Below are 27,352 nucleotides of genomic sequence, written 5' to 3' on the forward strand. Positions count from 1 at the left end.
ACAGGCTTAAATGATTATGTTTTTAATACTACAAAATATCCCCAGTAGAATAAAATCAACCTGAGATTTGAATGCGGCTCCCCCAAATAAAAGACCTCAAGTTTCAGTCTCCCAGGCAACACCTAGCAATCCAAAGACTCGTTTTCTAGAACTGGTTTCCATTTCGGATCGTGATCTAGTGAAAAGGAGGTGTGGCTATCAGTTTCTCCAGTGAAGGGAGGATCTGCCACCGCACAAAAAAATGCAGCATTTCACCAGCCCTCGTCTAATAATCGGGTAAACCACAATTTTTGTTAAAACACTAATCTTGAACATGCTCCCCTGTTAGCGTGGTCCATGCACGATCGGATCTTCTCGGCCTCGAGTGGGCGAGCAAACGCGAGGAGCACCAGTGTCGCCAGATATGTGAGTATCGCTATGGCCAGGTAGCGCAGGTTTCTGTACACAGCTGGCTTACTCAATTCAGTGTTATTCAGTCAAAATCGCTGTTAATGCTATACACTCTCTATTTCATGAGATTTAATAATATGATAAAAAGTGCGCTTGGATGTTGTATGTGTTATGGATGGAATCTAATTTACGCCACTGTGTTATTATGTCCCGTTTTTGATTCTTTGACTTTATAAACCAGATTTTGGGCTGTTTGGTGAAGTTGATTTTCTTTACATATTTTGAAACACATAATGCTACTGCTAAATAATGTCAGGCACACTTGAATAATGCATGCGTGTCTCATTGTGGACCCAAGTAGATAGGAATGTCATCAGTAGGCATAAAAGTTGGATGTATTGATTTGTGGCCCATAAAGGGGGGAAAAAACAGTGGAACTACAATGTGTCCTCTTGTGACATTGTTGGTTCTGCTCAAGTGACTGTATCTGTCAGACCGCAGCTTCAGTACTGCTCTGTTCACTAATTATGACCTTCTGTGTCTCCTAAAGCAGTGGTTCTCAACATTCTTGACTCCAAGGCCTCCACGGTTTACACTTTTACACTAATTTAATGACATGATTTTTCTAGTAATTTTTATTTACAGGGTTTTTAATTATAAAATTAAAAAATAATTTAAAATCATTGGTACTCACAAATAAGTTTAGAGCTTGGCCTAGCTATATTATGAAAATGCCCAGAACCTTTTAGTATTTTATTAATTTCCTTGACTTTTCCAGGTCTAGAAGTCTCATTTTTAAAATTCCCTTGTATAGCCACGTTTTTTTCAAGAAATCTTAAATAATCTTTGGAAGTTTTCTAATGCTCCTTGTTTGAGAACCACTGTCTAAACATATCTATACTTTGTTCTGCTCACCGTCTTGTTTTGTGTGGTTTGTGAACTAAAAAAAACAACAACTTCAGTGATAAAATTAGGTAGATTTATCCATATTTGACTCTTTTTTTTCCCACCGCCACCGACAGGATGGCATCTCTGTGGTAGGATGAGAAGTCCAGTGCCACGTTTCAGGGACGTCGAGAGGCAGGCCAGTGGCCTGCAGCCCGCACAGTGTCTTCCTCCCTGTCATGAGCGACAGAACAACATGTGGTTCATCAGAGATGCCTGCGGCATCATTTGTGCGATCATCACCTGGCTTCTCGTCGTCTTTGCCGAGGTCGTCGTGTTGTTCGTCATGCTGATTCCTTCGAAGAGCCTCACCTACAGCCTGGTGAATGGCACCCTCTTCAACAGCCTGGCCTTCCTCGCCTTGGCATCTCATTTCAGAGCCATGTGCACCGACCCGGTAAGTTCTTACCCAAATAATAAATGCTTTCAGGGTGCCTGGTGGGTAGGGGAGACAGTTTCCCCCATTATAAGGGGATTCTGCAAGTATATGAGGGTAATTATAATACTTCTAAACTATATTTAAATGATAACTTACTGTATCTCACAAAGAATAGTAATAATAATATATTTTTATAATATATATTTAATTATAATTATTGCATCTATAATTATCTATAAATAATTGATAATAATAATATTAGTTCAATATTAATTACAATTTTAATTGTTAATATAATTTATTAATGAAATTATGTTTGTTATTCATTTTAAAGACTCTGTTCACAGTCATGCTCCGTATTGTTATTTCATAGTATGTTAATACTGTAGTTAACATTATTCATGTTAAAGATTCAGTTAAGTCGTACAATTTGTAATTAAGAACTGATGTTATAATTGCCCCCCGAGCTCACAGCCAAGACAAAATCGTGTAATTTAGCTTCTAGCAACACCATTAATGTTAACTATTAACCAGTTACCTAGATATAAAATAGACATTAATTTGAATTCAGTAGGTGCCAAAACTTATGTAAAAATATTGAGCATAAATGTCATCAAAGTAGCATGTTAGTAGTGTTGTTTTTCCCCCTAGTCTACCCTAAATCTTCATCAAGGTGTCATAAATGTTTCCCGTACTACTATTACAATGTTGCTGAAGTTGCCTAATGCTTTCTTAGGGAGCCGTGCCAAAGGGAAACGCCACTAGGGAGTACATCGAGAGCCTGCAGCTGAAGCCTGGCCAGGTGGTTTACAAATGTCCCAAATGCTGCAGTATCAAGCCAGATAGAGCTCACCACTGCAGGTGAGAGAGGAGCATATGGAGACATAGATGCATAATGGTAGCAGCACTATTCATCATGCTCATATTAACGTCCATGTTTTTTTTTTGTTTTTTTTTGCTGCATTGAGATCATTTTAGATGCATATACAGGAGTTGGACAAAATAATGTGAACACCTGGGAAATCGGCCATATTTTATTATTAAGGACTTTTACCACCATTTGCCTTTAATACAGCTTCCAATACAGACTCATACCACTTCTGAACAGTCTCCAGTGGAATGTCATCTTCTGCCAATGTTGAAGGAATCTGCTTGTCCCTCTTCTCTCCAAAACTGCTTCCAGTGGTTTGGTGGTGTTCAAGTCAGGTGATTGAGCTGGCCAGGGTAGATGTTGAAGTTTGTCTTGCCGTTCCAACTGTTCAGGTTTTATGATCATGACACCATATTTTAGCATTTTAGCGATTGCAGCTCTTACATGGATGCTGGCTTTGTGAAGTCCTCTGTAGATGGTTTTGTGGAAACAGGGTGTTCAAGGTGAATATTGAGGTTTGCTGTCATTTTATGGCAGTTGTTCTGTGTTGTTTGGACACAATCCTCCTTAATGTTTGACAGTCCCTATTATTCACTTTTGGTTTTCTCCCATTATTCCTCTTCGTTATGACGTGTTGCCATGGTTTATGTATGCAGTCATAATCATAAAGACTGTGGAAAACCAAACAACAAAGAAGCTCTTGCTAAACCGTCTCCCATGAATTGTCCTTTTTGGAAATATCACAAGTCACCCATTTCACACACGGCTTGTACTGAACACAGTTTATACAACACTGATATACAACCTAGAGAATATAGACAACAAAAAGATAATCACAATGTTTGTAATGTCATTTTTGCCTATGCAAATGATTTTAACCATTATAATCACATTATTTTGTCCAAACCCAGGACATGAAGCTTAATATTTTTGAAAGCCATATCTTCAAACCATTGTTTTGATTACTCTCGTTCATTTTAAGTGTTAAGGTGACTTTTTCATCTCTTTCTTTTCTCCACTCCCCCTTTCAAACTCATTTTAGTGTTTGTAAGCGCTGTATACGGAAGATGGATCATCATTGCCCTTGGGTAAACAATTGTGTCGGAGAAAATAACCAGAAGTACTTTGTGCTTTTCACAGTAAGTACTAAAAAAAGTCTCATCATGTGAAGTTCTAACAATACCACAAACACAGTTGTGGTTGTCACATTTTACAAGTGTTGCATTTTAATGCAACTAGTTCTAGACTTGCTGATAAAAGTCCAGTCCCTTCCCTCTGAATTTGAAAGTATCATTAATAATAAATTGACTGTAGTGTTTTTGCTAGGGATTTAATTGTATGTTTTATTTCATTCTGGTTATTTGAAACCAACACTGACAAACATCTAATGTTGGTGCTGGTGTGTTTTTCAGATGTACATTTTCCTGATCTCTCTGCATGCCTTGGTCATGGTGGTCTTTCATTTTCTCTACTGCTTTGAAGATGACTGGACAAGTAAGTAAGAAAAGCAAGTTATTGTTAGCAAGACTAATAAATTGTCCCCAGTGACCTCTAGATGTCAGGGTCAGATGGCAAGCATGCAGTTTAGAATGTTATCTGCTGGAAAAAGCATTCCAACCTTTGCAAATACAGATAAGTACTTCTTAAAGTGACAGTTCACCCAAAAATGTAAATTCTGTCATTTTCCTCAGCCTTGTTCCAAATGTGTATTTCTTTCCAGTACATTCTAATGAATACACTGGTCATTTTTTCCAATCGGTTACAATGTAAATAACTTTTTTTAATCTCTAAAAACCATGCTAAAGCACTATGAAGTATCATAAAAGTAGACCATTGTCTGTGTGCATGTGGAAGTTGATGTGTGTGAGAACAGAAAATTGCCCCTGTGCACTTTTTTATGATGGACAAACAGTATTATGTAAATGTAATATAATGTCCATTTTATAAGTACAAATAGTGGACATGTAATGAAAAAGGGGAAGCAGTATATAAGCAAATGTTGTGAGCTGGATTCAAACACGCATTGTTCAGATCCGCGCCAGAGTTTGAGTTTTTGGAGGACATTCTTATCTCCCTACCACAGCTCCAGCTCTCTACTTTTATATGAAATTGTATTCAGCCTTGCATTAGTTTTTCAACCTGTGTTTGCTGTTGGCATGCTTTTGGGAGGTTAATTAGAAGAGAAAAGGAATTAATTTCATCATCATAACCATTCAAAAGTTTGGGGACAGGTAAATAGGTTTAGTCACTCTCAAGTTGTTTCAAACCTGTATGAGTTTCTTTCTTCTGTCGAACACAAAAGAAGATATTTTGAATAATGTTGGTAACCAAACAGTTGATGGTAGCTATCGACTTCCATAGTATTTCCCCCCACCCCCCATACTATAGAAGTCAATAGGTACCGTCAACTGTTTGATTATATTTTTGATCAAATAAATGCAGTCTTGCTGAGTACGAGACTTCTTTCGTAAACAAACAAATACAAAAATTCTTACTGACCCCAAACTTTTAAACAGCAGCATATAAATAGCAATAAAAAAAAGAAAAAAACCTACAATGGTGTTTTTAAACAGGTCACTGGTATACCAAGCTTGGTTTAACAACTGAACCTCTGTTGTGCAACATATCAGTTTGCACTTGCACATACAGATGTGTTGCTAGATATTCATACCCACAAACCCTCTTAACCCTTTTATTTTTCTAATTATACCCAGACAGAATGAGTCTGGGACTTATAGTTGTGTTAATATATTGTATAGCTGTATGTGTGCTAAGGCTGTATGTGTTCCCTCTCCTCTCCTGACCCCAGAGTGCAGTACATTCTCCCCTCCAGCCACTGTCATCCTCCTCATCCTCCTGTGCTTTGAGGGCCTCCTCTTCCTCATCTTCACCTCTGTGATGTTTGGCACCCAGATCCATTCCATCTGCACAGACGAGACGGTAAGAGATTGCATCCTTTCAGCAGTGGGCGGATGTGGTGGAGGTAGTGCTTGTGGTTAGTTTAAGGGTTAATGTGTGTGGACAGCTTTACCAAAAATGCTGTTGTGCTTGAAGTGAAATGTTACACATATGCAACAAGTATAAGATCATGGTGTATTGAATAATAGTACACTAGTAGCGTACATCCACACTGCTTATTTGGCACATACCTTGTTTAGTTATTATTAGAATATCCTGTACATGATTACACATGATATTGACATTTGAAATATGAGTCCAAATGATCCAGTGCTTTGAACAACATACTTGCATAACACATAGTCTGTTTTCTTCTAACAACTGACTTGAAAAACACAATCCACACATATTCCTGGCCTATAAATGCAGCTAGATCGTTTCAAACTTATTCTGAGGCGTATGCTATTTGATTCTCTTTGTTGGACTTCAGTAGTGTTTGTGTCTGTAGCTGTTTCAGCTTTGATAATAACAAGAAATGTTTCTTGAGCACCAAATCAGCATATTAGAATGATTTCTGAAGGATGTGACAGAGGACTGGAGTAATGATGCTGAAAATTCAGCTTTGCATCACAGGAATAAATTACATTTTAATGTACATTGAAAGAGAAAACTGTTGTTTTAAGTTGTAATAATATTTCACAATATTAGTGTTTTATTGTATTTTTGATCAAATAAATGCAACCTTGGTGAGTCTTTCAAAAAAAATTACATCTTACTGACTCCAGATATTTAATGGTAGTGCATAATGTGTATAATATGACAATTGAATGCATTCATTTTGAAAAAAAGTAACAAAGGTACTTTTATTTTTATTTAATTTTTTTTTATTTTAAAAGCATATGTCAAAAAAATGGGTAAAAATAAAATGAAAATAAGGCATGCAACCCATCATCCCAAAATGCAGTGCGCGCAATTTAACCGTTTTTCCTAGTGTGATAAATAAACCTGAAATAAATCTTTCTTTCTTGAATCTTTCTTTGTTTGGAATATTGAGAGTCGTGGCATTTTTACATAATATTGGACAAACAGTTTAAAATCTCATTGTTGCATATTACTGTTTGGAATACATATCATTATATAATACATTATGCTTCACAATCTTTTTATAAAAATAAGTGGGCAGTATTCAGTGTATACTGCACTGAATGGACTAAAACAGTATTCTGAACATAACCGTAGTGGCATGACTGTTCACTATGAAAATCACGCTATATCAACATATCTAAAATTAAAAAAATATGGTTAAAGTTCTGTGTTTATGGAATGGGTCAGTTGTTCTTTTCCTCTTTTGTTTTGAAATATTCACACACCCTGAAGTCTCGGTTATCTCTTGTTTTTAGGGCATAGAGCAGTTGAAAAAGGAAGAGAGAAGATGGGCTAAAAAAACAAAATGGATGAACATGAAGGCGGTATTCGGACACCCCTTCTCGATAGCATGGTTTAGCCCGTTTTCCACACCCGACCACGGGAAAGCTGACCCCTACCAGTATGTGGTCTGAGCTCAGGAAGCTTTAAGCTAGAGACTCGAGTGCACTTGGACTGACTTTATAGAACAGCGTCTTTTTATTTGTTTGTAGTCCCGACTTGAGCGGAGCATTTACCAGTGAGACGAAATCACCTTCATCTTCTTTTTTTCAGGGAACAAATCATTATCCTCGCCTCTATTTATTTCAATTAAGAACAGAAAGCCAATCCTTTATCATGTCATAATCCCAAGCATCTCTGCCTAGCTACACCGAAATGAAGATGAATGTTGCGCAGATAATAGAAACCAATTTATGCTAATATAATCACCATTGTAATCCTTTCACACTGTCCACAGTGATAACCTACTTTCTGAAGGTACTTTTAAGAGTTCTGTTAATTCTTTATACCTAGCTACAGTATAGTACCCCTGCCCTTTCCTGGTTAATGACGTAAGAGCACTGACAACCATTCACTAAAATGGTTTATTATGCAGATCAAATGTATGATACAGATTTGGGTCGTTTATACCAAGGACGATAACTGTAATGATAACTATAAATCATTCTAGTTCTATGAAAATAGAATCACACTGAGGAACAATATCATTTGAATCCAGCTCATGAATTATTGAAAACAGTGACGACCAATCAGAATCCACCAGACTTTAAAGCACTTGTAAAAAAACAGAACAGCTGTTATAGTTATAGTTATCCTTATATTTATCATTCTTGGTGTGAACAGGCCTTAACATTATTGACTTTGGCTGTAGAAAAAATTGTATATAAACAATATAGGATGTTTAATAGGGGTAAAAATATGTTCTGATCAAAAATGGATTCAAATGATTCTATACTAAATGATGCAGTCATAATTTGGTTTGATTTTATTTTTTTAAATGGTAATTAACAGAAATGTTGCTAAAGGGACCGTTTATACTGTAGTTGAATACTGACAAAGCAATACACTAGTTTTTACATTGACAAGTATTGCACATCAGAATTTATCTATTATTAAATTCCATACTAAGCCAGATAATAATTCCATTGAAATGATAAAGACTTTATAAATGTAAAAAAATGTGTTTTGAGATATTATGGGTACATTTGCTGTTATACATACGATTTTGAGTGATAACAGTATTTATGTTACTCATCAGATTTACTGTACTTCCTATACTCAATACACAATCTGTATTTTTTTTATTCTTTTAAAGCTGATTCACCTGATATGTTTCCATAAACCTTGTTTGCAGAAATGTTTAAGAAAGGAACAGGCTTAAGAAATGTGTGTTCTCGACAACTTAATTGATTCACCAATGTTTTGGATAATTGCATTTTGCATTTTATTAATGTACATTTTTGTTATGATGAACGGATGATATGTGCTTGAACTTTTAAGTGTGTATGAAAAAGACAATCATTCTGTTCTTCTTTGACTAATGGTAAATTAAAAACCTGAACACTCTCATTAGTCATTAGTATGTGACAATGTGTTAAAGTATCTGACGGTGGATTAGTGCACAACCGCATGTGAATCCACCTCTGCTTCTGAAATGTCTTAAATAAGGATGACATGAATATCAGCATCTGAAATACCATTCGCATTGCAAAATCACTGTGTTGCAATCTCTCAAGAGATCTGAAATGTGTGCAAATTTGCTCAGCCTTTATCTTCCTGTCCACTTCCTGTCTGTCTTTTAACACTAACCTAGTTTCCTCCCTTTTTTTTATTATTTTATGTTGTTTTATGAGTAGTTCCTTTGCTCAGAAATAGCTAATCTTTGTTTTTTGGGGAATTAAAATGTATGAAAAAGCAACTAATTATATTTAGAATTAAATTAGGCTGATGTCCCTGTATGATTGGTCTGAGATGGAGGTAAGCTTTGATTGCTACCGGTTTAAAGACACATTCGTTCATTCAACACAATGCATGCTATTTAAAGTGGTCTGTTTTTCTTTTCCTTTAGATACCACATTTGGATTGTGAAGGCATGCTGCATGCTCCATGTGTTTTTAATTTGAGCAATAAAGTGAAAGTCGCACCATTTCTTCCAGTTGGGTTATTTCATATTAAAGATTAAACACCAGCAGCACGCAGGTGCATGAGTAAAATGAACCGCTTTCTATGCCTTATTTACCATAGTAACCATTTGCTTTCCTTTTCAGTTCAGTCAGTGGAATTTAAGTTTTTCTTGCTTTCTTTTTTGCCAATATGGATGTTGTTTTCCATCTATTTATGGATTATATTATTTCATATCTCTTTCAAGAATCACAGAGGTGTTATTTTTCTTTTTTCAGGGCATTGAAAAGTTGAAGCGAGAAGACCCTACATGGGAGAAGACTACATCCTGGGAAGCTATGAAGTCAGCGTTCGGAGGGCCTCTTTCTATGACCTGGTTGAGCCCTTTCACAGATCTCTCCTGCCAGAAAGATAATTCGGATCCTGTTCCCATGTTCCCACAGGGAGAGATCATTGAGGAAGATGTGATTGAGATTCCTTTAGAACCTCATTAGATCGAAATGTATTTGTTGCTTAAACTCTGAGACTCAAATGGCACATATCCTGCCTTGGACTTGTAAAGAGACTACTGTGGACATTTGAATAATAAAAAAGAAACATTTTATATACTGTACCAAAGTGCCTTAAAGTAGTTTTTAAAACCAAAAATAGATCTAGCTCTTCTAATGAGAAATCCTATATATATATATAATGTATCTTAAATGGCCTGAAATTGAAACACACTATGAAATGGCTGCAAAGCAATAAATACACAAATTTAGGTGCAGGATTTGACAATAAAAACATATGGTGCTCATTTGTAGACCTGTCGAACCTTTTCCATAATTAGCAAAAATGCATGTAAGACTTACTGTACCATACCAGGATTTGATTGATATATCACGATTTTATTGTTCTATGCCATGTCTTTCTTTTTATTGCATTTATGACCTTTTCAAAATATTCTCTAACTGTGCATCTTTCCATTACAGGCTTCATTATTGTTCTGTTATGTTCTTTTCTTTTCTTTCCATTACCTGTTGTTTCCCATGGCTGCACAACTCCGATTTAAGCTTCTTCAAATAAATGTGCTTTTTTGTTGTTGTCCATTGTTGTTTGAATCAAAGTGAACGGTTGCAGGTGGGCTATTATACTCCTACATAATACCAGGTCAACTTTGAAATGTGATTTCTTAGTAATATACATGATAATGTCCTGCTGTGCTCAACAAATGTTGCTTTTGTGATTGGGTTTCCCTCTAAAATAGAGTCCAGGTCAGTGGTTTGACACACACAACAGACATTTGATAAGCAAAAACATTTAACCACTATCAGTGTGTGCATCCCGTTCACTACTTTGTTCTGACTGAAGTGTGAGTTCACGTTTTACTTTGGAAGACATGGAATTGAAAAAGGATATCTCAGAGAAAGCTAAGAGGTGAAACAAAATTTCTTTTTGAGATCAACAACTGCATTTGGTTAAATATCCAGCAAAAATGTATATCATAAACATATTTCATGTCATAGTAATAAAAAAAAATATAAACTCATTTATTATAAACTTGCATATTCCCTTAATGGCTAAAATACGCAGTAACCTGCATGATTGAGGCAAGATATAAGTCCATTGCATGACTATAGGCTCAAAGTCACACACATTTCAAGGCATTGCATTATGTAATTGCTCACATTATTGACACTGATGCACAAAAATAAACTAGAGGTTTTATAAAACAATCCTATGACAGAAAAATATATATATATATAAATTAAGCATAGAAATTTCTATTATACAAGTGTGCATAAATAATTCTTATTGGCTCCTAATGCTTCTTCACACCATTTCACTTTACTGATTTCACTTCAAGCATTGGGCAAGGCATTGTTGCTCCCTGTATTGTTCTGTCACTCATATTTCTTATTCGCATTTTCCTGTGGAGCCAGAAGATTATACACACAAAACAAAAAAACCCCCCACAGTCAAAAAAATACAAAAACACCACCACAGCGTGGCATGAGTTTCACCAAAGATCACATGTCCAAGGAAAGCCTGAAAAAAGAGACAATAATAAATCATTAAATAACTAGTTTTCTCAAATTAATTTTTGGGGGGACTCACAGAGGAGATAAAATTTGAGGCAGTGGTGGTCACAGTGGCCCGGGCAGAGGAAGACGAGTGCCTGAGTGCTTTGGCGAAGAAGGTCCACATCACAGCATTGCAGGTGAACAGAAGACCACCACAAAGCAGCCGCAGGGGGATATGTAACTGTGATCAATGACAACATTACAATGACACTGTGTTCATTTATACATACATGCATATACAGAAGACTTCTTACCCAGTCACAAGTTGTGGTATTAACTCCATCAGTGTTTTCCTGTCCATCTGTCCAGACCTTTAGCCCTGTTTCACACACATCTTTCAGGTAATCAGCACCTAGGGACAACTTAGCAGAAGTTGATGCTAAAGCTGCTAGAAATCCAGCCATTAACGCATAAAACACGCCTGGTAACATAATCCCTACTCTGTCCGAATGAGTCACAATTTAGTCTCCACTGTGATAACAGTATTATTTTACCCCCATATTTTACATTTTAAGATATAAAATGATAATGAAACTTCCTACTGTGCATCACAGAAATAAATCAAACAGGTAGAGCAATATCCGCGTGACACGGTGTTAGTTATTAACGTAGATGGGCGGGACTTTGCGTTGTAGGTTTAAATAAGAATGTCGTATTTTAAATCATTTCCATTTTTTTTTTTTTGTGTGTGTGTGTGTGTGTGTGTGTGTGTGTGTGTGTGTGTGTGTGTGTGTGTGTAATTGCCTTTTAATGATGAGGTGTAATTATTTAGGTGAAAATTATTATTAGCATTGCTGAAGAATTTATGGGTTTGATGTGAGAAGTGTTACTTTTCTCAACGCTTTTCATAATGGACCAATCACTGTCATTTGTGATTACAGCCTAAAATTTATTTAAAAATAATTTTGACCTTTTTTATTTCAATCTGTATAACCATTAAAATCTATACATTTAATTTTATACGCGTTACTGTACAAATGTCTCTAATAAGACAAAAACGCACTCTGTGATATGAAGATGGCTCCATTGAGAATTCGGCTTTCTGAGCCAACAAGCGCCTCTTGAGGAAATAAATTGTAATGGTGCCGCTGGAACGTAAAATTTAGCTCCCAATGCGCTGATTGGTCGTTTGCAGACGCGTATTGATGAGGTTGCATGAACGCAAATTTTACACGCCTGGTTCTTGTGTGTTCAGTGTTTACAACACATATTAAGCGCATTTAAGGTTTGTCAGGCCGATCTGAACTGAAACACGATGAGTAAAAAGGGTAATGTATCATGGGTGAAGCCAGCCGAACCATCTTTTTTGAAGAAATTCAAGAATGACGTTGGTTTTAAAGAAGGGCCTACGGTGGAGACTAAAGTACGTGTTTTTAGTTACATTCATTGGTCATGCCTCAAAACATGAGATGCCAACGTAAAAATAGTGCTACCTGAACGCATGTCTCCAAAATGTTGTCTGTGTAAGCAGCTCACTGACTCAACCATTATCGCATTTATTTTTAGTGTAGGAAATGGACTAGTAAGTAAATGTTGCTGTTGCAGAAGCAGCAGATGCCGTGACGACAGAGGTGCAGCAGAGATGCCGCAGTCGTGGTTTTATTTGAGTGCATTAAAAACCAAAAAAGATCTAAACAAAGGTATGCAAGTATAATGCGACAGTATTCGCATTAAAATATGTTGTTCATAATAAAAGTTTAAATTTTTAATGACAAAATAAACATGTATTTGCCTAATCTTTATTAATGCAATATTTATTGAAAAACATGTATTTGCCTAATCTTTATTAATGCAATATTTATTGAAGTATATTAAATATTTAATTAATTTACTTAAATTATTTTGGTCCTCCACATTCCTTTCTGTGTTGGTGACTTGCTCAGATTGAATGTAGTTGATGAGGGGCTTGGGTAGTACCTGTTAAGCAATGAAAATTATGCAAGCTTTCTGATCTTTTTGTATTTAAATTGCTAAGCGGGTGTTCTTAAAAGTTCCTGTTGAATACTGTAGACTAACTGTAGTATAGCCTACGCAGACAGATTGAACTAGTGTTTTATATCCCTATTTTTATATTATAATTATATAAAATATTTGATGTCTGAATATAGCTGACTTCTTTGAATGTAATATTATTTCTAAATCTGTTAATGACAGGTTACTTTTGGCACATTAAATGCTTCTGATACTAAAAGATGGCGGGTAGATTTGTAATAGTCTGAGTTATTAAAAAAAAAAAAAAAAAATCTTTCTGTCTCCCCTAATGTTCTGGTGTTCAGTAAGTATAAAGTCATTCATTAAAGTAAATGCTTTCATTCTCTCCAGATGAACAGCCTCCACTGGATGGAAAGATCGTCTTTAAGAAGCCTGTCAAACGCTCTTCTGATAAATTCAAAGGCATTACTGCCAGCTCTAGCAAGAAGAAGAAAAGTGAGGATGGTGAGAAGAAAGACTCAAAAGCTGGTGTGAAGGTGAAGAACAACAGCCTGCTGTCTTTTGGTGGTGGTGGGTGGTGATGATGATGATGATGAGGAAGACTAGTTTGACAGGGAGACAAGCATCTCTTTGAGTCGGGTTGTCTCTTGGACTGGTTCTTGCAAAGACCAATCTGCTGTTTTAAAAAATATATTTGTGCGTGTAAAATAGATGTTTGTGAGAACGGTCAAATCCTTGCAGTGTATTTGTTATGATATTATTTTGTAAAACACAAGTCATTATGAGCCTCTGGAGCATTGTCAATAGCAGGTAGGAAATAACAATATGAGATATCTTTTGCAATATCATAATTGTCATTAATGACACCTTTTAAAGACTGTGAGGAGAAAATGTATGGACAACAAGAGAAACAAAAACACCTGGGACAGTCAGAAATGCAAATATGATAGAATACGGAACATAGAGGTTTATTTCAAAGAGGTTCTTAAGTGTTTCATAGAAATGAAACTGTCCTGTTGGGAGATTTCAAACAGGATGTTTATATATGGCTTCTATAAAGAAGCTCTGCAGTTTCCCTTTTTTATTGTTGTTGTTTTAGGTTTTGACACTCAAATTCCCTGATTCTGGGACTTTTGGAGTTGTATTTTATTATACATTGTGTAACATTTTTGCATTCTGGAATAAAATGTTTGCACGACCATTTATCTTGTCCTGCAACTGATCAATTCTGAAAAAGTGTTTTGAATAAAATCATGTTTTTATTCAGGAAGGAATGTCATTAAAAATCTAAATAGGGCACTTCTATCAGCATTATCAGGTTGAGTAAAATTACACTTTAAGAAGGAAGGACTAAATACAACCAACATTAATTGGGACGTAGAAATACGTTGATATTAACATAGAACCACTGTTTTAATGGAGTTTTCAGTTCATCTGCATTACTTGTGCACTACACCTAACATGAGACTAACTCATGCTACATTAAGATCTTAAAATGTTGCAATTACAATGTTGCTTCATAGTTAATCCAATATAAATACATCAATGGAACAAACATTTAGCACAGAGATTATTTTATTGGTTATTTTCAAAAGCAGCATTTGTTTCAACGTTCAGACTTTATGAGACTTGTTAGTTAGAACATACAACTTGCAAAAATTATCACATTCTCAGGAGAGAAAAAAAGGACGGGTTCATCAACATGGATACATATATATATATATATAGTTAATCCACTGGAGTGTTAGACTCAGTACACTTCAACATTTCCACAGCTGAATACTTGTAGTATGAATTTAACACTTACATAAACACTGAAAAGAATAAAAACAACACCGGAATAATGTCACATCTATAAACACAGTATGGTGCTAAAAAAGAAGGCCATTATGGATCCAAACACTAGCTGCTCCCGTATGTGAACACTACAGATCTTACTAAATCATTCTTAGTACAACTGAAGATTACATTAGTATTTTAATGCCAATCTTCATAGAAATGTATTAAATGTATAATTTTTAAAAAAGGAACTGTAGATGTGGTAGTTGATCAGCTTTTCAGGATGCTAAACCCGCATCGATGACTGGGGGTTTCTTAAAAGATTTCAATGCATTGTTGAAGCTTAGATAACATTGTATTGTTTTTAATGTTACATGATAAAACGTATAGTCAAGTATGTCATTCTGTAACAAGTTTTCATGTTCCCACTGTCTTGTAAGCACTGGGAAATTGAGATGACAGATTTGAGCCCCCTTTTATGGAATATATTGTGCTTTAAAACAAAATCAACCTCAAAACCAAAGCGAGACCATTCAAGTATTCAATGACCTGTGAGAAATGTTCCTGACCAGTGAGGAGTTAAAAGGCATTTTTACATCTTCACAGAAATCTAGTTTTACTTCATCTAACGTGTGCCAAAATGTTCAGTGTATTAATATTTATTAATAAGAAATGAAGCAATTTGAACTGAAATAATGCAAGTGTATACTTAGTTTTAAACTTAGCTTATGTCTGTGTCAAATGATCTGCGAAAGTAGGGTTGGGAACCGAGAACCGGAACCGTGAACAATTTTTAAATTCCGGTTCCGAAAACGGTTCTGGTGCGACACGTGACCAAGCGCTGTGAGCTGCCTTGCGCCGGTGTTCTGATGATTCGGCATTTCACAAACCAAATAACAGAAACGCCGCCCTGCCTCTTTAATTACTAAGCACATTGTTTCTAATAACACGCACTCCACAGACGCACATGCATGTTGAATTTTGACATTCCCGACATTTAAATTAAGTTGACAGTAAGTTATAAACAGTATTGAGCATTTTTCCATACCACTATTTTTTTAAAGTTGTTTAATGATTTTAATGGAACCGGAATCGGAACTGGAACCGTTAGGCAGAAAGGAACCATAGGCAGAACCGTTAAAATTTCTAGAACCCAACCCTATGTGAAAGTATCAGAACTGATGAAACTATCAAAAAATGAAAATTTTATCAATATTAACAAAACACAAAAAATGAAAATTTTGTCATTATTCACTTATCCCCATGTCGTTCCAAACCCGTAAAAGCTTTGTTCGTCTTTGGACCACAATTTAGATTTATAGGATGAAAACAGGGAGGCTTGAAACTGTCCCATAGACTGCCAAGTAAGTAAATGTGTCAAGGTCCAGGAAAGTATGAAAAGCAGTGATTCAACCGTAACGTTATGAAGCGACGAGAATACTTTTTGTACACGAAGAAAACAAAAATAATGACTTTATTCAACAATTTCTCTCCTCTGTGTCTCTCCAAATCAGTGTAGCGCCATTTTGACAAATCTGAGCAGTATGCAAGCGGCTTATGCTCTTCTGTGTCAGCCTCGCCACAAGGAAGGATACATTTTTTTTTTGTGTTTTTACACTTTGGTTTGAAAGCAAACGACGCTACGCGGCTGACACAAAAGAGCATACGCCATCTGTGTACTGCTCAGATTTGCCAAAATGGCGCTACGCTGATTTGGAGAGACACAGAGGAGAGAAGATGTCAAATAAAGTATTTATTGTTGTTTTCTTCATGTACAAAAAGTATTCTCGTCACTTCATAACGTTAAGGTTGAATCACTGATGGCAGATGGAGTATTCTGAAGATGCTTTTCATACTTTTCTGGACCTCGACACTGTTATTTATTTGGCAGTCTTTGGGACAGTCTCAAGCCTCCCTGTTTTCATCCAAAATATCTTAAATTGTGTTGCGAAGACGAACAAAGCTTTTACGCGTTTGGAACGACATTGGGGTAAGTGATTAATGACAAAATTTTTATTTTGGGATGGAGTATCCCTTTAATATGAACGTGTAGTGAGCCTCTATGAAGAGACCTCTGTAGTAATTAATTTATAAAGAGGCATTTCATCTCTCTGTCAGTGAGGTGATATTGTGGACCATCCACAAGAGGGCAGTCAGACAGAGAGAAAACAGTTAAAAACTCCATAATGTTCATAACAGACTAGATAATAGCTTTTCTGAAAAATCTCTTTGAGTACATTGTCATGTTTGATAACAACAACACTTGCTAGGTTAGAAACAACCCCTGAGTTCAAGCCTAACCAGTAGTTTAGAACTGGACCTGGGACAAAAAAGAAGCTTAAAAAACAACATTATATGAAAAAAAAAAAAAAAAAAAAAAAAAAAATGAGAAATGTTAGAGGTACAGTAGGACAACATAACAGACCATAGTGGACGGTGGTGGAGAAGGGGGACAATGTGGGACTCTCACAGGTGCTCTGGATGGCTCTGCAGGCAGGTGATCATGTCCTGAACTGGCTTGCCCTCGAAACAGATCTGATAAACAGCTGTGAACAGGGGGAACCTGGAGAATAATGTAAATTTAAGATGTCACCAATTTTGCAAATGCATATAGACAAAGAACACTGTGCCCTACAGCAAGTCATTTAGCCCAGAGGTTGCTCCAGGTGGACAGACACTGCAGTAGAAAAGTCACTCTGAAAAAAACACTGTCTGCTAAACGAAGAATGATGCAATGAATCAAGCACTTTCCACAAATTAGTGTTCTATTGATTTTTTAAGCGAGATCCTGTTATGGCAAATAGCATTGACCAATAATTCAAATAATTTTTATAATTTTTACATTTTTATAAAGTGTTAATTTCTTTGTTTAAAAAAAAAAAAAAAATTAAAAAAATCTTACCAACCCCAAACTTTTGAATGGTAGTGTATCTAATACTAGAAAGTGGGATTTGTGTTTTTATAACTTAAAAAAAAAATTGCTGGACACTAATTTGTACCATATTTAAGGTACAAATAATCACTACACTCCTTCAGAAAACCCAAGTTCTTTGACCAAAAGAGAGAGCGAGCGAGCGAGCGAGAGAGAGAGAGAGAGAGAGAGAGAGAGAGAGAGAGAGAGAGAGAGAGAGAGATCTTCACTCTGGAAATGTCTTACTTATTTTAAATGCATAATGACAGCCACAGGGGATAAAATTATTCATTAAAAAGAAGAATATTTATAAACAAACTTTTGTACGAACTCTATTGCTAGAAAATCATGCAAATCAAATCAGCATAAACATGCAAATCAGGGTTACTCTTCCTGTAATCAGTGTTTACAAATTTGTAAAATATGAAAAACTGTTCATGAAAGTTTTTTTTTTGGAGGGGGAGGGGGGTTATTTAATAGATAAAGTGCCATAATTATCTTGAGGTGGGTGGTTTTGGGACTCAAACCTGACACCTACATAAGCATCATGTCACGACCATAAAGGCTATTGTAAATATATAATAATATATAATTATGACTGTGTTATTTATAACTGCTAACAACCAAAAAAATGTTTACACATACTTATCCACTAGGCCCTTCTGTTTGAGGATATGATAGACCTCAGCAGAAGTCAATGGTCCCTGAAGCTTTTGTCCATTTAACATCTCCTTCTCCAGTTCCTCGATGCTCTGAAAGAAAAAGAAATCTGTATTGATCTTTTCTGCATCAGCAAATGTGCCTAATGCTCAGCGTCTTCCTTCAATCCATAAAACATACATTACATGCCATCAGCAAGTGATGAAAGGCTGAAATAAACCGGTTTTCTTTTTACCTTCCCTGTCTTGGCAAAAGCCGCTGCCACGCGCCGGTTTCGTCCTCCGTAGCAGGTGGTGATGAGGTCAGCCACGCCACAGCTCTCAAGGAATGTGGCGGAAGACACAGAATCGTCTTTGCTGAAGAGTTTAGCGAAGGTGATCATCTCCATCAATCCCAGCCGAATGACAGCTGCTTTGGTGTTGTCTCCACACTGCAGACCATCACAGAAGCCTGCGCCCACTGCAACAATGTTCTAAAACAGGGTAAATAAGAAAGTGAGGGTTATTAGAATGGTGCAATGTATCCGGCACTTTCTATAAATAGGGTACAAATTAGTGTCCGATATTTTTTTAAGTGACAAAAACACAAATCCCACATTCTAGCATTAGATACACTACCATTCAAATGTTTGGAGTTGGTAAGTGTTTTTTTTTATTTTTTTTATGTTTTTTAAAGAAGTCTCTTATGCTCACCCTGTTTATATCAAAAATATAAAAAAACAGCAATAATGTGAAATATTATTACAGTTTAAAGTGACCGTTTTCTATTTTAATTTATTTTAAAATGCAATTTATTTCAGAAATCATTCTAATATGCTAAAACAGTAAGAAATACAGAAGTAAGGGTTATTAGATTGTTAGTTAGAGCTAAAATTTGCACTTTGGCAACTGAAATGAAGCCGGTGGACTATAAATAAATATATAAACATACATATACATACATACATACATACATACACACACACATATATATATATATATATATATATATATATATATATTCAGATATATATATATATATATATATATATTTTTTTATTATATTTTGTGTCTTTTATAATGTATTATCTTTTCTATCTTTTTTGAGGTCGACTGCCCAAATTCAAAACCAAACACACTACATCAAAAAAAATAGCAGTCAATTCATTATTCAACACAAAATCTATTCTTATTAAACACACACTTGCAACAAAAAAAATCAGACTAAAGTGAAAATTCTGTCATCATTTACTCACTTTCATGTCGTTTCAAACCTGTATGACTTTTTCTTTTTTCTGCGGAACACAAAAGATGAGGTTTTGAAGGTTTTGGTTACCATTGATTTCTATCGTATGGACAAAAATAAAACCAATGTGGAAAAAAAACGATAAAAAAAAAAAATTCAAAGTCTTTTGTGTTCCACAGAGGAAAGCCATACAGGTTTAGAACAATTTGAGCATGAGTGAATGAAGACAGAATTTTCAGTTTCAGATGAACTATCCCTTTAAGTTGTAAATAACCAAGAGTATTTGTCAAAGCTTGCCAATATTGCAACGATTTTTACAATGTGTTTACGAGGAGAACAGCAGCCTTACAGCATCTAATTGTAAATTCAGCAGCGCAAGCTCTTCTTTACACAGAGGTCTGAGTTCTGCATCTCAGGTGCCTGAATCAAGATATTTCCCCCGGGATGAGCAACAAGACAAGACTGATATTTACCTTGAGGGCTCCACAGAGCTCTACTGTGTCAGCATCATCCACCACGGTGATTCTGAAATTAGGCGTCTGCAGGAGCTCTTTAAACAAGACGCCGTTCTCCAACACCTTGCTGCCTGTGGATCAAAGAAAATATCTGTTTAGTTAGCTCCTGGTGGTTTTTAGCATTTAGTTGCCAAAGTGCGACACCACCTACAGAATAGCTCCAAACATTTTACACTCACCAATGGTGCTCTCGCAGAACTTCTCGGCCGCCACTTCATTGGCAATGTTGGCTCCCATTAGGACGCTGACGTCAATGCCCATTTTTTCCCGAATGATATCAGAGATGAGCTTCATTCCTTCTGGTCCTTCATCAATGCCCTACAAAGAAAGAAAAAAAGGGTCCACCATGCTTTTTTTAATATAGCAGCATCACACTATTCCCCCTCAGCAGATATAACTCTGGAGCACAGCTGTTTGGACCATCTTTGCCTAATGACTCAAAAAATGAGGAGGAACACTAAAGCAGAACAAAAATAATAAAGAAGGTGAAATGAGTACACAAGAAATGGGAAGAAATCTGAAAAAAGACAACAGACAAACTATATCTTTTAAAATAAACATGCAACACTGTGAGAAACTAGACTACTTTTCAAATAGTGAAGTGGAAAGGATAAATCAAATTTGGAGAGGTATAACTGCAGAGATGAAGCGATGTGCGGCACAGCCAGTAACAGAGGAGACAAACTGGCACCAGGAGATAAATTGCACACAAAGAGATTGCCAGCAGGCCAGAGGGTCTTTTTTTTTTACCCAGGAGTCACTCCACATATGGTGCTCTTTTAAAAAGATATCAAGTCAGAGACTTCTCAGCATTGTTCAGTCCTGAACATCCTGTCCGCACGGAAGAGGACGCACAAGGTTTGACCAAAATACTGCTGTGGGCAGCATTTGGCTTGCTTATAGCTGAATATAATACAGGATTATTATTAAATTAATTAGACAAATACTTCATTTGTAATAGATGGACATTTTGTTCCATTTTGTTTTGTCTGCCATAAAAAACAAACAAACAAACAAAATTTTCTGGCATTCACTATCATCGCATAATAGGAATAAATTATTGTTTGTTTGTACTGTCTCTCATTAGTGCATTATGAAAATGCATTTTATTTCACAAAGAGCAAACATTATGAGAATCATCATCATGCTCATTTCTGGAGCATATGGCCCAGCCATCCGTTTTTTTTAAGCTGATTTTGAGTTCAACTTTCCAAAATAAAATAAACTGCATCTCTGTAGTAAATTTTATATAATATATTACACTACTTATTCAAAGTAAAATTAATTAGATAATATTACTAAAGGGGAAAAAATTGTCTATACCACATTTTAAACAAACACTTTTTCTCCTTTCATAACATAACATTTTAAAAATAAAATGTGTTTGATAAAGCAATATAAACATTTTTTAGACAAATGAACCATCTAAATTTGGTCAAGCTGCACCTTGCACAAATCATTTGCTCTTAACTCTAACATCACCATTCACCCATTCTTTTGTGTGGTTTAAGTGCATGACACCACTAATTGACACCCATTATCTAGTTTAAAATTAGGTTACCATATAGGCTCCAAAGGTGCTGTCAAACCCACATCAGGTTATAGTCAAACAACGACATAACCTTAAATCTTCAATAAAGCTTTGTAAAGCCAATCAAAAAGCACTACGATTTCAATTATACACAAGCATTCTTACTTTGATTAATGTAATTCCACGAGCCTTCTCAGAAACACAGCCCACCATCTCATCACACAGTTTCCGGATGAACTGGTGAGGGACCACGAAAACCAGGAGGTCGGCACCCTCTGCAGCATCCCGAAGCTGTGGCACTGCGACCTACAGGAAAAAGTTAAAACCCCAAAAATATGATACCTATTTGAATAAGACTTTTTTATTCAGAATTATGTGCAAAAGATGATTTGGTTTCAAATGATGGTCAACAGATAGCAAGCACGCAAATCAGAAAGACTAATATCAATTTTAAGTGCAATATTTAACCTAGGGCTGCTCGATTATGGCAAAAATCATAATCACGATTATTTCGGTCAATATTGTAATCATGATTATTTAACAAGATTATGAGGGGGCCATATGACCAAAACTTTATATGAGTGATTTATTTAAAGATGATACATATCAAATATGTATTTCCTGTAAATAAGGTTGCTATGACATCTACATTGTAGAGACCAGCAGAATTTCAAACAAACAAAAAGTCCTCAAAATTATTGAAAATAATTAAACTATCAGTAATAAAAAAGCAAAGGAACAAATACAATAGAATAAAAAGATACAAATTAAACTGTGCTTCAATGTTTTTTTTTTTTTATGCAAGTCTCAAGCAGTATGATTATTTAATTTATTCACTATACCATTTATTATTATGTCTCATTTCAGTTTAAGTTTGGCTTTAGTTTTGTATTTATTGCAGATTATATGAAAAGGTTCATGTAGCGTGGTACAGCCTACTGCAGAAATGAATAATCAAATGTAAAATAAAACATAGCCCGCTGTCACTTTAAGAGCCGCACAGATCCAAATTACTGTTACAAGCATATTTTCATTCTCAACTCTTTACATTCATTTATTACATGACCGACAAAGGTATACATCAATAATCACCAAGCGCAGCATTTTGACACATTTTTGCATGTACAGTACTTGACCGATTAGGCTCGCACCTTGAGCTAAAAGATGACTTTAAGTGTCCGTGTTCTGTTCTGTCTCTGAGCGCGTATCTCTTCCTGAAGAGCAGCGCAAGTTCTCTTTCACGCTTTTAAAAACATGAATAAATATAAATATCGGCCGAACAAATATCGAGCCGATAATTAATGCGCATCTCGTCAGTAAAGCTCGGTTCTCTAATCAGCAGTAAATTCCATCAGATGCGTGGCTTTCACACAGAGCTATTACTACACAGAGCCGTTGTTAACTGACAAGCTGCGCAAAAATCCACGTTGATAAAAGAAAGCGTTTAATTATCGGCCGATATTTCCCGTGCAGCGCCTAATCATATATTTTGATAAGCACGCCCCATTTTGCAAATTCCATGTAACTGATTTTAAAAACATTTGCACTGGAAATTAGGGGTTTTATGGACGAACAAAAGCGCAGAAAAAGTGGCGGAATGGGGCACATAATCGTTAAAAAATCTATTATTGGATTTTCATAATCGTTGGAGGCCAAAATCGAAATCAAATCGTTTTTTCGATTAATTGCACAGCCCTAATTTAACCGATAATTTTTTTTGTAAAAAAAAAAAAAGTACAGAAATTTTTACACAAAAAAAAAAACAAATCTAAAAATAAATCAATATATATATTACTTTACACAGTGTTTACCTTTCTTTATACCAAAAATATAATTATTTATTATCCATAATTATTATTATTTACCAAATTTTGGGGTACCCATAACACTGTATTACCACATTCTTTGGGAGTTTGTAGCCCGGGAGGTACTTGACATTCTCGTGTTCTGTGTTGATGATCTCTGAGAGCTTTTTGTCGTTGACCATTTCTTCATAAACCCACATCTTGACTGTGGTGGCAAAGTGCTGGAGTTTCTGTGCATTTGTTCCAATAATTCTTGCAATTGCAGAGCCCTGGCAGAGAAAAACACAACAGTACCTTTAATCTAAATGCCAGTCTGTTAATAAATAGTAGTTCATGCAGACATTGCAAGCAGGGTTTACATCTTCGAGAAACTGCTCTGCCAGCTGCAGTTAAATGTTATACAGCATGCAGATCTTCATATCAATGCAGTTAAATCAATAATCACTTGATTTTGCCCAGAATAATAATGCTTAAAATATGGATCTGAATATCAGCTCGCTGTAACTGCTGTTCCTTACACAGGGAATTAAACTTTTGCTTCAGTCTAAGTAAGCACTTTCTGAGCCATCACAGCTGGTCCACGCCATATGTTCTGTATATTAATCTCATTACCAATAACATATTGATCATATTTAATCATTACACGTTCATACTCACCAGTTTCCTGAACCAACAATACATACTTTCAGCGGAGCAGCCATAACCACTTTTTCTTTCCACTAGTGGATCACTGTTTCAAGTAAACAATAAAGGTAATAATACTATAAAATCAAGCAGTTACTCGGTGGGAGTGAACGTGTTGGTCCATTTTTGACTGCGTCATCAACGATAGCTGGGGATTCTGGGATTTGTAGTTTTTTATTTATTTTTTATTTTTATTTTTTAGGTTACTATTCGCTGTCTAAAATAGTTGCTGTAAAAACAGTGACACAGACTGGCGAATCGTTTAATTCAATTTATGTTTATACCGCAATTCATTAGGTCTGGAACTAATTATTCACTCTAATTATATGGTAGAATGAAGCTTATAACTGAATACATTGTGAACAATATTCCTTAAACGTAATAGTTCATTACATTAATATCTATTATATTAATGCATACTCATAGTTTTAAAGAAATACTGCATTGAGGACAAAATCTACATAATGGTGTGCATAATGACCCCCCCACCCCCCACCCCCTTCTGTTTTTGCCACCGCCACACAAAAAAAAAATGCCTTTTATGTGCAGAATTTATTTACCTTTACATAAGACCCACAATTTTAAACTGTTGAATGTTTAAAACGACGACAATATATATAAAAAACACGTTATTAAAAAAAATATAATTTTTAATGTGTGGAAATTATTTTTTTCCCCTCAAAAAATTTACGACTGTCACAGTAGTGCAATTTCCTTCTCAAAGGACACATAATAACACGATACAGAAAATATTAAATGAAGACTAAAATAATAATAAAAATAATAATAAAGAGGTAATCATAAGTTTATATCTGTAAATTGTCACATTTATTAATTTTTGTATTTTTTATTTTTGTTTATGTATTTTTATTATTTTATTTCTTTTATTTAATGTTATTATTTCAATGTAATTTTACATCATATATTTCTATAATATTTATTATTATTATTAATACTATTTTTCCGTACGTATGACAACGAGGGGGAGTGGTTTTACGTTCAGCCATCACATTCACATTCACGAGCGCCTTTCTGTTGTAGCCTATAAGCTGCAGCATTCCTGTCGGTGGAGCGCGGGAGGGGAGTGACCACACTATGATTCCAATGGAAACACGGAGAAGCCCATTAAAGTGTCCAAGGCAAGCATTCTCTCCATACGATGATCATTTTCAGCAGTATTTTTGCTTTTTTGCTTTTGAAACTGTGCTTTGGATTTTGAACCGTCACATTGTATTACCCAGAGTTTTGAATAATCATGGAAAAAACATTGAACGTGTCGCATTCAGCGAGCAGTAAAGGAAAGTGGTCCTTGGATCTGGGGAATCCCGCTCACAGACAGCCAAGAAGCGGCTCGTATAGTCCGGGAACAGGGGATGTCTCGGACACTCACCCGTCTCAGACCCCAAAACGACACTTGGAAGGGGTTTTGAACAAATACACCAATTTACTACAAGGCTGGCAGCACAGGTAAAGAGTTTTTGGCGCTTGCTCACACTTCACAACTTTTACACCCATACAGGATGCCGAATGTGTTTCGTCGTAGACTTATAACGTTAGTCCAGTATAAGAGTGACTAAATGTAAATGTAATGCAATGTAAGATTTTCCACATGCTGGGCATTTCTGATAATTCGTTCCATCATTGCCATGACATCCAGTTTCTGGATAACAGAATGAAGACACGTCATCTTCCAGCAATGCACAGAACGCTTTTTTTTTTCTTTTTTTTTTAGTGCATTATGACGCTATACATGAATGAAATCATGTTTCATTGTTTACGTTTGTTTGGTTTCTCCTCCGCTGATGCTGAACATCTGTGCAGCTTTATCCACCTACCCATGGATCGTGTTTTTGTCAGCGATAGCAATATAAAATAATACAATTAATATATATTTCTATTCATTATGACGTCATGCATAAAATAAAACTGTTTGGTTTATAATTGTACAATATAAAATAAAAAATAAATAAAATAATAATAATAATATCAATAAAATAAAACAAACAAATATATACACACACACATACACGCATTGTCATTGTTAAAAAGTAAATACATTTGATGTTTTTCTTCATGATAATTTTAAAGGTTTTTGACTGTCCATGTCATATTTCTGTAATGTTGCATTTTGTAAAATTTGATGAAATCTATTGCTATAGAAGATGCACATCATGCCTCTTAGTTTGCCTACCATCTACGTTCTGGTGTTATGTAATATTCTCTTATGATCTGATTTATCCTACAGGCTCACTGCAGATTTGTACTGTATTGTATAATTACATTAGTATGCTTATTTCTCCACAAAATCTAGTCTTGAGATAATTAAGAAGATCTCCTGCATCCTAAAACAGACATCAGTGTTCTGAAAGGTCATTATTTAATGATCCGTTTTAAAGGACCTTCCCATAATGAAAGAGTCTATTTGTAGTCAGGAATCTAAATGTGAAATGAGCTCTTTACCAGCTGAGCTATGCAGAAACACTCCAAAGCAAGAGCCTCTCACTGAAAGCAGGAGATTTTTTTGTCGGATTTCATGGTTGTGTGTGCTGCAGGGTTGAGTGCAGCACAGCCCACAGTCAAGTCTCTTTCATCTGGGAGAGACTATGACTCATCCGTGATGGGAAATCCCTCGCATCCATAATGTTGTGCTCATTCTGTTGCTTAGTCCAGTGATCAATGAGGGAACAGTCCAAGCATATAACAAGCATCAGGACCGAAGGGTTACCCACCCTCTGCAATGGCTCAGAAATAGCCCTCACGTTAACCTCAACACTAGTCACTGTTTAGTGCTTAATGATTTGTGGGTGTGTGTTTGAGAGAGAGGTTTTCACACCACTCAATACAGTACTTTGACCTGATGAGAATTGGGCCTTGGAGAGGATAACTAACTGAATAGTACTGCTAATGTCCATCATGAATTTCATTAATTCGCACCTGAACAGACACGCATGTGAACATGTTAGAACAGTTAGAGTTTGATCATGTTGCATAATATTTAAGGGCATTCTTTGAAGTACCATGCATTTTTGAATAATATGTAAATAAAATAGAAACATTTTTTACAGTTTTACCGTATTATACACTGGTACCAGAATATATGAAATCTTACCACAAGTAAAATATTTCCCATCAAACTTAAAAAAAAAAAAAAAAAGTTATTAAAATATACAAATAAATTAAGCAATTTTTATTTAGTTTTAATTTAGTCATTTAGTCAAA

At 35.5% G+C, this 27,352-nt stretch overlaps 4 protein-coding genes and 1 pseudogene across 8 annotated transcripts in view; 3 read left to right on the forward strand and 2 right to left on the reverse strand.

Annotated features, from left to right (window-relative positions):
* Window positions 1-110: 110 nt before the first annotated feature.
* LOC109060426 (palmitoyltransferase ZDHHC3-A) lies at window positions 111-10,112 on the forward strand. 3 transcript variants are annotated; one of them, XM_019077600.2, is made up of 7 exons: window positions 111-276; window positions 1,413-1,732; window positions 2,451-2,575; window positions 3,628-3,724; window positions 3,998-4,079; window positions 5,395-5,525; window positions 9,308-10,112. In XM_019077600.2, exons 2-7 carry the CDS (start codon window positions 1,433-1,435, stop codon window positions 9,521-9,523), a joined length of 951 nt encoding a protein of 316 aa, XP_018933145.1. In that variant the 5' UTR covers window positions 111-276; window positions 1,413-1,432; the 3' UTR covers window positions 9,524-10,112. The 3 variants fall into 3 exon arrangements, with proteins under 3 accessions (XP_018933145.1, XP_018933146.2, XP_018933144.1); XM_019077601.2 differs by lacking the exon at window positions 9,308-10,112 and adding an exon at window positions 6,884-7,899 and having other exon boundaries at window positions 111-405; XM_019077599.2 differs by having other exon boundaries at window positions 112-405.
* Window positions 10,113-10,955: 843 nt separating this feature from the next.
* Window positions 10,956-11,719, reverse strand: LOC122148025 (transmembrane protein 42-like). Its single transcript, XM_042772957.1, has 3 exons — window positions 11,347-11,719; window positions 11,127-11,273; window positions 10,956-11,057 (listed from the first exon to the last, which is right to left on the reverse strand). The coding sequence occupies exons 1-3, from the start codon at window positions 11,521-11,523 to the stop codon at window positions 10,956-10,958; spliced, it is 426 nt and encodes a 141-aa protein (XP_042628891.1). The 5' UTR covers window positions 11,524-11,719.
* A 471-nt stretch (window positions 11,720-12,190) lies between these two features.
* Window positions 12,191-14,225, forward strand: LOC109060425 (annotated as a pseudogene).
* Window positions 14,226-16,762: 2,537 nt separating this feature from the next.
* Window positions 16,763-24,287, reverse strand: LOC109071984 (glycerol-3-phosphate dehydrogenase 1-like protein). Its single transcript, XM_042772955.1, has 8 exons — window positions 24,107-24,287; window positions 23,542-23,719; window positions 21,810-21,950; window positions 20,293-20,431; window positions 20,072-20,184; window positions 18,610-18,846; window positions 18,360-18,466; window positions 16,763-17,366 (listed from the first exon to the last, which is right to left on the reverse strand). Exons 1-8 carry the CDS (start codon window positions 24,148-24,150, stop codon window positions 17,270-17,272), a joined length of 1,056 nt encoding a protein of 351 aa, XP_042628889.1. The 5' UTR covers window positions 24,151-24,287; the 3' UTR covers window positions 16,763-17,269.
* Window positions 24,288-25,106: 819 nt separating this feature from the next.
* The window catches only part of LOC109071982 (oxysterol-binding protein-related protein 10-like), a 42,729-nt gene continuing 40,483 nt past the window's right edge, over window positions 25,107-27,352 (forward strand). Inside the window, exons 1-2 of one of the 3 annotated variants that reach the window (XM_042772953.1) lie at window positions 25,108-25,272; window positions 25,375-25,600. In XM_042772953.1, coding sequence (XP_042628887.1) covers window positions 25,389-25,600 — 212 coding nt within the window. In that variant the 5' untranslated portion in view covers window positions 25,108-25,272; window positions 25,375-25,388. Of the gene's footprint in view, window positions 25,601-27,352 lie in introns of all 3 variants that reach the window. The other 2 variants (XM_042772954.1, XM_042772952.1) reach the window with 2 other exon arrangements.

Source organism: Cyprinus carpio, chromosome A16 (genome assembly GCF_018340385.1).
Source record: "Cyprinus carpio isolate SPL01 chromosome A16, ASM1834038v1, whole genome shotgun sequence".
Taxonomy (NCBI): domain Eukaryota; kingdom Metazoa; phylum Chordata; class Actinopteri; order Cypriniformes; family Cyprinidae; genus Cyprinus; species Cyprinus carpio.